Below are 11,737 nucleotides of genomic sequence, written 5' to 3' on the forward strand. Positions count from 1 at the left end.
CATATGAAAACAACATTCATTATCATAAAAACCCTTTAGTGGTCACAACGTGCTACACATGCTGAAACTTTCCATCCTCCGTGGTAGAAGGGGACCTTTAGATTCCCACCTGCTTAAGTCAGACTGTTTCCTGCACCCCCTCTCCATCTCTGTGTGATCCCATGCCCTCGTCCTCTGCTCTTCCTCCCTTCCATCACCGGTTCCTCCCCTGCACCCACCCCCCTTGCTCCAAGTTTAACAAACTGGGAAGAACGGAGCACACACAGATGCTGTTCTGCTTCTTACCGCTGCTTGCTGCAAGGCCAGTCCTGACCTCTTGGTAGACCCTTGTCTGGAGCTCAGCCTCTTCCACGATTCAGAGAAGCGCCCTCTGGTGGAGGGGCGCCCGGGCCCCTGCGCTTCCTCCCTTGTGGAGCTGACTTTGAAGCCTTCTCTCCTCCCCTCCCACTTTCTTTTAGTCATAACTTTGAAGGTTTCCTTAACAAAACTAGAACGAAAGAACAAGGAACCCTACACTGTGATGTTTCGTCTTCTTAAATTCTTCTCGAGTGTCAGGGCATCTCTTTACTGCTCTTTTCTTGAACAGAGGAGCAAAAGAAATGGAGGAAGTTTGGCTTCTACACCCTGTTGCATGTGGTCCTGCTGCTTCAGTTAATGTAGGAGGCTTCACCCATAGAAAGAACACCACAGAAGGAGAGAGGCAGAAAAAAAAAACTGTGGTCGACACAGCCCCGCCTGCAAGGTTCCTCTCCTGGTCTCAGTCTCCTGATGTCTTCAAACTGAGCGGGCAAAGGCAAAGCGAGTCACTCTGGAACTGAGCTCTCATCCTCACGCTCTCTCCCCACCCTCATTCACACACTCTCCCTCCCTTCCTCCTTTCCTCCCTCCCTCTCCACTTGTTATATCTCCCTCTCTCATCTGCTTCACTAGCAGGGTTCACAGCTCACGTGTCGCCCGTTTGCGCCGTTCAGCGTTTGCTGAGATTAAAGGGTTATACGAAACAGAAGCTGAGGGTTTCTACAGGTTCCCCCGTCTCTTTCTCCCCTGTGGTCCCACACTGGTTTTAATCGACAAAGGAATGCAAGCTTCACGTCAGCAGAGTTCCACATGCTCTCCAGTATAAAAAGATTTACCACTTTCAAAACCTAAGAACTTTAACTTTAACACTAAAGGTGATTCACAACGATCTGGAAATCTGTCATGCACTGTCATGTGTGTTTCACAACTGGGGAAAACAGACCTATTTTACATAGTAATTGAGGAACTTCCACCTGCTGAGCAGATAAAAAATACACAAAGCAATGAATGTGGAAATTGAGATCATTTTGAACAAATCTAGGCCTACAAATGCAACCACACAAAATCTGTACTATCACAATATAGTAGAGATGCACAATGCAAAGCTTGTCAGTGAACAACGGCTCTGTGTAGTAAATGCTGCTCGATGGGAAATCACGCACGTGATGGCATTTACTGCCGATTAAAGAACCGCCTTACAAGATTAGCATTACATATCGCGCAATGATTATCGTGCATCCCTACAATATATTCATATAAACAAATGAAAGATAAAATGATTTGCAGACACATCAAAAACCTGACAAATCCTTCATCCCATTTACACCTCTAACATACTGTACAGTGTGATAAACCCTGCTTAAGACCCACCCACTCATAGTTGCCAAGGATACAAGAAAACACCATACCAGCACAGCTGGTAGTTCATTAGCATTCCAATTTACATCAACTATTAAAAAATATATACTGAACAAAAATTACAGAACATCTTTTAGAGACATGATTATGGCATTAGAAACTACAAATTTAAAATAGAGATAATTGGGATTCCAAAAAAAAAAAAAAAGAGTCAGGATTGGGTTTGTAAAGTGAGACATCATTCACTGTGGAGCTGTAGGTTCTGGTGATGGCTCATGGATAATCCGACAGACCTCTGATCTGATTAGCAGTAAGAAAGTAACACGTTTCTAAAGGATTTTCAACAAGTTTAATTAAAAAAAGCAAGCAGACTAAGAAACCGAAAGAAAAATCTCGGCATGTAACCTTGTGTAAAGCCTACAGCATACTGAGTCATCACCCTTGGAAGTAAGCATGGTATTTTATTAAAAAAGCTGCTTGTTAGATCTGAGAAAACAAATAAGACCAACATATTTTCTGACCAGAACAACAGCCAAAAAACATCACTAGTTTCTTTTTCAAAATCACAAATAAAAATGGTTTTGGGAACAATTAAAATAAACAGCAAGCTAATCTATATTTAATTTGGCTTCGGCTGTGCATGACTAATTCAAATACAAAATAAATAACTTTTATAGCATAGATTTGAATGTACCCATTTACAGATTTACTTATCAAAAAATTCAGTAGAGCTTTTCAAATTTGCCATCTGATTAAAAATTTACTTTAATAGGACAGAAAATTTGTCTGCAACCATCCAATGTGTGACTCAGAGGGGCCAATCATTTGCCATTATTCACTGTGGTCGTTTTATCCATTATGCCCTAACTCTGACCAGCAATTTTGGGATAAATTAAATCAGTCAGAGACTGTTTTCCACCATTTTCAAGGGTTTTCAGTAACAAGTATGTTTAGCGATTACACAAGACAGAATATAGGAAAAATATATATTTTTAATATTTGCTGGTTGAACTTAATGAACCCAAAAAAAAAAAAAACCCAGATGAATGCTTTGGGAAACTGTATAGCCTTACCTTCATTTCTGTGCAAAGAGGTTGCAAAACTCTCCTGGCCTGGACTTTTCGTGTCATGGAGTCCTGTTCAATGAGGAACAAAGAACATTCATTTTCTATTTAGATTATAATGTCATTAATGCATACTTTTTAAAAAAATGTTAATGTAAGATTTAGAGCAATATTTTTCTTTTTCAGATGATTAAACTGTATTTTGAATAATTCATGCCTCCTGTGTGGAGGATAATCATCTCATATATCTTTTTTTTTAAATGTGCCTTTATAAAGATAGATTTATTCCAAGTGAATGGATAGCTAAATAACGTCACACAAGGAAAGGGTGAATATGTGAAGCTTAGTTTAGTATTAAATGCAGGAGGAAGTAATGACTATTTTGCAGTTATAGAACAATAAAAACCTGTTACCATCTTCATCTGTCAGCATGTGTAAGCCTGCAGTGACTTGGAGGAGACACAAACGCAGGAAAATTTATTTATAATGATAAGATATTTAAATTTCATTTCATTTGCTGCATAAAATGATAAAATTATAATGACAGAAATCTCTGGAGTATGATTGGTTAACTGTAAGACATAAACTACACATCTGTTGAAATCAAAGTGGCAAAGGGCTCTTATTAGAAAAAAAAGGTAAATCCCCTCAAGTCAAAAAGGCGAAGCATTTCCATCCTAAAATAATGTGGTGCAGTGAAAATGTAAAGGAAATGTGTGGATAGTGTGTAGAAAGAGGTTCAGACTGATCTGTTGGGTGTTATGCTACTTCAAGAACATACTGATTTTTTTTTTGTCCGTTAGTTTTAGACCACTTTACCCAGCAGAGATCATTTCAAAGCAGATTGACAGTACTGAACAAGAAAGTAAGAGAATTAATGATGCAAACTTCTAAACTGAGGCAAAATGTTATTGTTATTGTTATTGTACTGTACTGTACATTATCCAGCTATATAGCTAGTCCGTAGTTTATTTAGTTTAGTTTAGTAACTGTGTAAAGTGTTTTATGAAACAAGTTGAATATAGCAATACGTTTTGAGACAGCATAGACTACATAAGATAACAGTGCTGTCAACCAGCTCATTTTTGTTCTTACCCAAGGAGCAATTTAATAAGCAAAAAACTAACTATTTTCTAATAAGGCACTGCAACCAATTAAAAATGATGAAACAATCATCAAATATATTTAAATATAAAAATAGAGTTCGGAACTGTGCTGTTAAAAATGTTCAAAAATAAATACAATTAAATTAAGTTTTAATAACATGCATTACTGATTAACAACCTGTGAGCTCACAGTGTTTACTCTTTTTAAAAGAACATTTATGGTTTAAAATGACCTCCTCATTAAACATTTTTTTTAAATAAATGGGACTTTTACGTGCAAGTGTATAAACAAAATTTATTTTTGGTCTTTTCTAAGGAGGGCGGTTCTCAGCTAGAATAAACAAGCGTGGATCAGACTTTAGCTGTTAGTCAAAAGTTTGGCTACCCCTGCGATAGTGTCATCAGTTCTCATGTTCTCCTATCTCTCATATCCAGCTTATGCATTCTTTTGAGTGTACTAATTTGTTATCTGTCAGGCCCCATGATTTGAAGCTCCAAAAACATAAAAATTTCTGTAATGTATGCAAAGGCTTGTTCCCTGCTAAAACTGATTATCATAGCATAGTGTCTATTTTTCAAGCTTCATTACACATGGTTCGCTCTCTCGGTCAAGATTAAAGAAGCCTTCAGATTGCTGTACTAATTGGTTCTTGATTGTTGAATGATAAAAAGGTTGTGGATGCATTTTTTAGCAGTCTGGAGCCATCAATAATTCAAGCTTCAAAACAACAAAGTCAGTAGGTGGGTGTGTGTGTGTGTGTGTGTGTGTATGCAGTTATGTTTGCATAAGCCAGATATTAGCAACAGAATATTACAAAAAAAGTATATAAAAAATACAACAAATGTTTCAAATGTCAGCATTCATTCCAATTGGTTCAGAGTCGATGGCAAATAAACACAAACAGCTAACTCTGCTCTAGCTTATCATACATTCATAATACAGCTTCTTTTAGTAATATTTGCCTGAGTTATTCTACTCTGGATCAGAATAAGCTGATTACTGCAGATGCAAGAAATCCAGTGCTCTCAAATGTCACATCCTGCCAGACGTTTACTTAAAATGTTAGTCGTTTTCTCTTTTATCTAATTTTCTCTTATATATTATAATTTCCAACTAACTAAAAACTTCATGGCATGAAAATAAAAACAGTGTCAGGCCAAATGTTTGACAAAATATCCAGTGTCTGCTGCTAACAACATAATCTTTTTTTAATTCATGTGCAGTGACACAATTGACTTTTTTAAAAATGAATTAATTAAAAATGATTAGATCAAAAATATATGTTTCAAATCATGCAATAGCCTGCCCTAGGAAAAATCTGTGATACAAAAGAGGAGCATGAGTGATTTCTCCTTCGACAGCATATGGTAGAAACCCTTTTTGCTCTGTGCTCACTGCAGTTTCCAACAGATGGTGAATGAGTAACAGCTATCATTTATTTACCATAGCGCTAGTCAAATGCATACCACAGTGACCAATTGGCCTCATTATTAATCAGCATGAAGTTCAAAAGTAATAGCCATCATTCCAAACTGTAAAAACTCTCATTAGAAATGAGCAAAGGCCAAAACTCTGGTGAAACAGGTTAAGCTGCATTTTAACAGCAGCAAAAAACAAACACATGCATGTGGCGAAACACAAAGTACATTTTGAAACACAAAAGTGTATATTTCTTACCAGTTTGATGATTCCTCTCCAAGTTTTTGTTTTTCCTGAAGGAGGTCTCTCCTGTTAGATTTAATAGAAGGAGTCTCGAGGAGGCAGTAAGGCCACAAAAAAGCCAAAAGGCCTCTAATAAGAGTATTTAGAAATTTGATTTAAAATTCACAGGTGAGTCTCTGAGAGACGTAGCCCTCATTGACCTTGTGACTCATTTGACAGCAATGGCTCTCCCTTGGGTCTGTTCCCTGCATTCATGGCATCCAGCGGAAACGGGCAGCACAGATTTCCCATGCGTCGTCCTTGCGTCAGACCCCAACACAACTATAAGCGTTGTCTACTTCAATGGTGTCTGCAAAGTCCTTCAGCATCCATTTTAAGTTAAGCTTCAGAAACCGATCTGTAATCAAGACGGCTCATTGGGAAAAAAAAAGTGTCCGAACTTAAAAGTGTCTACTGAGAGAGAAAGCACAGGAAGGAGCGAGCGTATGCCTGTCGATGCCCTGTCACCAACGCATGACACACGTCATCAGGGGAGGCACCTGGGCCACAGACATCCGTTTGACTCTCCGAATGAGACACGGGAGGTGTGGGGACCAGAGGGTGGCAGGGGGGTCTGGGAAGCCCTGTGGGCCGAGGGTGAGAGAGGGGGGCTGGGGTAGCTTTGACTGCCTGCTTCCTCACAGATGCAGGTTGCTAGGTGAGGGGGCTATAAACACTCTCTTATTGAGGGGCTAATGATGTCAAATAAAATAAAGCAAACAGTCGGTGGCTAACGAGGTCTAATTTAGTGTGCTCTACGTAATGAATTAATGACGAGCACCCTACTGATAGAAATGGTGAGTGCAAGAAATGGCAGGAGACTGTGGACTCCACTGCACAGATCAGGGGGCCATGAATCTACTGGTTTCACTGACAGTCCTGCTCCTTTTAGCCTTCCTTCCTCTACTTTATTTCTAGTTTGAAGCACTCAAAATAAAAGCAGAGCAGTGCTCATGTCTCATGTCTAATGCCTCTCTCTCTCTCTCTCTCTCTCTCTAATCTTTCTCATTTTCATGGTTTGTCTGCTGTTTGGATTGAGGTGGTCTGGTTTGATTTGGCTTGTCTCCGAGGTTGTCATGGCTAGAAGGAGCCGGATGAGCAAAACACATTCGCTTCCATGCTCCTCCATCAAAGCGATCTCATGTGAGTGAGAAATCTTGCTTCAGTTAGGAAGCTAGTAGAGGCAGTACTACTACTAGTAGCTGGCAGACTGGTATGAATATTTGATAGATAACCAAAAAGAAACTCACTGATGAAATGTGCAGTAAGCCACAAAATATTATGCATTTACATAGCAAAGTTTCTTATGGGAAAATGAATATCAAATCTAAAATCAAAAGGATAGCTAAAAGATGGTACTCACCATTATGCCATTCCATGTTTTAAGCGTTTTTAAGCGTGCCACTAAAGTAAACGTTTTGTCGAATTTTAATGGTGCTTTTAATGGTGCAAATAGGATGAAAAAAAGCAACAAAAAGAAAAAAGAAAAGCATTAAGTATTGGGAAATCATATAATAGATTTGTGGGATGATCAGGATGAAATTATTCACTGAAACTAAAAAAGTGAATAAATATTTTTGAAAAATAAAAGCAATGTGTTTGAAATGCCGTGAAGGTTAGTAATGATGGCATGTTTCATTTTTGGGTATCCCACATTTTAAAATGTAAACTACTAGAAACGTTTAAGAAAGCTACAATAATGCTGTATTATACAGCAGTGAAATGAGCCTTTTAAAATGGCCCAGAGGCAAGCTGAACTCCCTTTTGTGCTTTTATTCTCTCAAATACGGTCCATCAAAAAAGATGGACCATTTCTAAGGGGTTATCATGAGTAAAGAGTGCAACCAGCCATGAGCATGCTCTATAATAACCATAATGTGATGAGTCAATTAGCAACGGTGCCAGAGTAAGCAAGCGACAGAGAGATGGAAGGAGAGTTGTGATTGGTCCCCATGGGATGGTTTCATATTCTCATTTAAGTACCTAAAACCCAATCAGCACTGTGAGCGTGGCTGTTTATATCCATTTAAAATCTTTAGCACATATGAGAGATGCGATGACACAGAAAAGAGGACCCATATGTTTGGACCCATCAGGTCTAAACGGACCATCCAAATAATCCTAAAAAGCACCATGGCAACCAGACACTGTTACACAGAGGTCCAGTGCTTACATCGCATGACTGCACAGTTGATCAGTAGAACCAATACAGCTTGATAGCTTTCTAAAATCACATCATGAATACTAAATATACTTTTTTCATTTTCCAAGTGGCCATAAGACTTGTCTCTGCAAATCATTTACATATTATACAAATGTCAGCATGATTACTCGATGATACTCATTGCTTGGACAATTGTCTTAATCAGAAATACTCACCCTAAAAAGGCAAGGCATTTACTCAAGAAACTGCCGTATAAATACATCATGATATCAGTCCTAAGCCTAGGAAACGTTGTGAACGTGCCAACCTAGGAAGGAAAAAAAAGAAGATTATAACACTTCTTTGAACAGTTCCTGGCATGCATTGCAAAAGCTGCCAAGTGCCTAAAGAAATCAATTTACTTTTCGCTCGGTTTGGGGGTTTTGATCAGAAGGGGAGCCAGATATCTCAACAGCTTTTAGCAGGATCACTGAATTCACACTCAAAAGCCTTGCAAAACTGTCTCCTGCCTACTGAATAAAGACCAGCAGACTGACCTTACACAAGTGAAAGGAGCCTGCAGAAAACGGGGCAGTTTGGTGTACTTGACAAACCCCACTGACATTAGACAGAGTCGACATTTACACTACCCCACTAAGTGGCACCTCCGCGGGGGGAGGATGTTGCCATAGTAGCGCACCCCTATGTCACTTTCTGAGTCATTTAATTATTAACAACCCCATGCCTGAACTGTGTAGGAATATCCTAGTCTGTTGCACCACAATGTGTGATATACACAGTCTGGTGCAAACATATACACCATTACAGCAGACTTCTGAACACAAGAAGTGTCTCAACTCCCTTGATCCTCAATTGAAACCATTATCGGACAATTTAAAAGAGAATTTCCTAAAGTAAGTTTTGGAAAAAATGTACAATTATTTTTATTTGTATTCCCTTACTTTTTAAAGTTTTGAAACATCTACAAATATTTTATTTTGATTCTGTGGATCAAGGACTGTTAGCCAAGTCATGAGGTTTCTGCAAATGAGGTTTGTATTATTATATTGTTTCAAACCTTAATTTGATTTTGAAACATTTCAATATTCTGATTTATCGCTATACGGTATTGAACTGGTAGGCCCATGAATGGGTGTCTAATGGTTATATTCAACATTTTTAATTAACTTCATGAATTTTATGTTTGCGCAATACAAAATGGAGAATGGTATTTTATTGCTTGTCTAATAACACAAAGATAACAATATTGGTATTTAATAATTTGTAGATTACATATAATAGATTACCCTTAAAAAAAAAATAAGTATGCAATTGATTTGTAAATGGTGTATGTCTGGGTGTTTTTGTTGCATCTACACCATTTTGCCAATCACAGTTTCTGTGGAAAAGTATGAAAATTGGTTTGGTATTTTCCAGGTCTGGAAAAACATGGAAAAAAGAAAACACTATAGAAAAAATGCTTGCTTCCAGACTATTGCCCATATTATGCTTTGTAAAATATAAATTGAGAATTTCTAAAAAATAAAAATAAAAAAAAAATCTATGTCTCATACAAGCTTTTTTTCATGAAAAAGTATGGGAAGCAAATCAAACAGTACATTAACAATGCAATAAATTTTACATTTTATAAATAATTTGTATTTTATTTAAAATAAATGTTTAAATCTAACTTTTCTTTATTGAGGCTTGTTTGAAGTTTGTGTTGGCCACGTTAGTGTTTAAGTTAGTAAAAATATACTTTATTGACTAGATGCACATGACTAGCATATGATATATCACCTTGCCCTACTGCACCACACAAATCCTTTCATTACAACCAACAAAATGTAAATAAGAGATTAAATATGAAATGTAAAGACTATTGATTGTAATTTTAATATTTACAAAAATGCTAAATATTTAAAAGCTGTACTGAATCCAACAATTATCCCCTTTTTTTTAACCATAACAACTGACAGGAATAAAAAAAATACAAATTTTGAAGTGTTTGTATAGACTAATAATAAATTAACAACAAACAAAATATTTAATATTTCAGTTCAGTTTTCTGCTATTGGTACAGACTACTGATTTTTTTTGACTTTTGCAAAATATCAAAATGTGAATTCAAAAAATTATTTACATTTTCCATAACTGACAGCTCTTTCAAGCTTGGTAATGCTGGTGGATAGTGGCCATTATTTTGAAGCGTAAATCGAATATATCCACAAGTACAAGCTTGGAAGAGCCAGGATCAATTATATAAAAAAAATAAAAAAAAACTAGACAAAAAACAAAAGTTATACAGACCTGAGGTTGGCTTGGGGGTGAGCAGTTTATGTTGTAATTTTAATTTTTGGGTAAACAATTCCCTTAACACCTGCTTGAAAGTTTCCAGTGACTCTTAAGACTTCAATTAGCTGGTGTGTTTGACAGCAATTCTTTAATGCCACAACTTCAGTGTTCAGATCATCTTTTTTCCTGACAAAATCAATATAATGCAATTATTCTATCTGCTGGTGCCTTCTGCACCAGGGACATCAAGTGCATGTGTGAGTCATGAAAATTCTGAAAATAAATCTAGGAATTATTTGATTGTTGGATTTGAAATTAGTAGGGTTGAGGCATCAAAGGTAACTAGGTAACTAAGCTATTTTTTGGAAGGAAACCAGGGTTTAAATTGGGCCGGGTGCCATCCGGGGCTGAGCACATAGACTCCAGGGCTCGACATTAACGATTCATTAGTGCCAGACATGTAACCTGACTAAAACATCAATAACCAGAAATACCTATGCAAACATCAACATGCAATTTTATTACGTTATGAGTAAGTGGTGACCAGTGGATATAGCTACTGTAATAATGCATCTATTGAAGAAGCTGAGGCAAGGCGAGTACAGCCTCTCCAGGAGGAATCAAAACCAGGAACAAAGGGAAAGTCTTTATATTTAAAATAGTTACTTAGTCGACCTCGTACAACCTTTGTCACCATTACGACAGTTTAATAGTTTAATAAACAGCTAATTAAGCAAGTACAATAACATTAAGTAACTTACATTTTAGGTGGAGCCAGAGCGCATCTCACAGCATCCAGCCGATTCATTGTTGAATGATTCAGTGTTTTGAACGAATCAGTCAAATCAAAGTTTCATTATCCCAAGCATAAACATCTGATGAATCTGTTTTAACGAATCACTTGAATGAACGATTCAATGACTCGCTTATTAAAAGCTCACTACTGACATCTACTGGCGTTTAAATTTCGTATTATTTTCGTTATTTCTTGTGTGTGTGTGTGTGTGTATTCTATGTGTTCTGTGTATTTTTTTCCACACTTTTTCCAGTCAAATAAATCAACAAATCGCCACAATCCTGATATACACCGTGCATTCATATGTCTGCGGATCAACAGGCCAATTTTTTTGCTGGCAATAACCTCTTGAATGAATAAATTGCACTGGGTTATTACACGATTTCAGCTTCAGCATGTGAGATTGGGAAATACCTAACAAGACATTTACCTTCACATAGAAGGATCAAACTGTTGTTGTTCGTTTGCCAGTCACAAAAAACTGCCCAGATTCACTGCGGCAATTCCAATTAGCTGCCTCACGTTCTCAAGACTTCAATGAAGCCGACTCTATCAGAGTGTTGAATACGGTTCACGGGTAGCATTTGAGTAGGAGTGTGCCGCTTTTATTGTTCTGGATCTGTCAGCCCACCGCTAAACAAGCCCTGCTGAGTTCTGTGTGAACACTGCGAGCAGCGTGACAGAAGTTAATCGTGATGACAATAATATGCCCGCGCGCGGAAGATTTCGGCGGGAACACTTATTGAGAGCCTTCGCGTGCCTGTCGAAAAACATCTATAAAACACGGTTAATGTGCGTGCAATCTAACCAAATTTGTCTTTTTACGAAGCTAAAATATTTTTAGTAACAAAACACAGTCGTATCTATATTATTTCAACACATTGTGTCAAATGAAGCCACAGAGAGTCGGTAAACTAGCGATTCAGTACATCATTTCTAAGACATTTAAATAAAGGAATTTAACACTGTCGTGTA

At 37.4% G+C, this 11,737-nt stretch overlaps 1 protein-coding gene across 5 annotated transcripts in view; it reads right to left on the reverse strand.

Annotated features, from left to right (window-relative positions):
* The window catches only part of trpm3 (transient receptor potential cation channel, subfamily M, member 3), a 106,529-nt gene extending 103,779 nt beyond the window's left edge, over nucleotides 1–2,750 (reverse strand). The window contains exon 1 of one of the 5 annotated variants that reach the window (XM_043239649.1): nucleotides 2,730–2,750. In XM_043239649.1, the coding sequence (XP_043095584.1) occupies nucleotides 2,730–2,735 (6 nt within the window). In that variant the 5' untranslated portion in view covers nucleotides 2,736–2,750. Of the gene's footprint in view, nucleotides 1–285; nucleotides 651–2,729 lie in introns of those variants that run through there. The other 4 variants (XM_043239645.1, XM_043239644.1, XM_043239650.1 and 1 more) reach the window with 4 other exon arrangements.
* Nucleotides 2,751–11,737: the final 8,987 nt, after the last annotated feature.

The sequence above is a fragment of the Puntigrus tetrazona genome, chromosome 5, assembly GCF_018831695.1.
Source record: "Puntigrus tetrazona isolate hp1 chromosome 5, ASM1883169v1, whole genome shotgun sequence".
Lineage (NCBI taxonomy): Eukaryota > Metazoa > Chordata > Actinopteri > Cypriniformes > Cyprinidae > Puntigrus > Puntigrus tetrazona.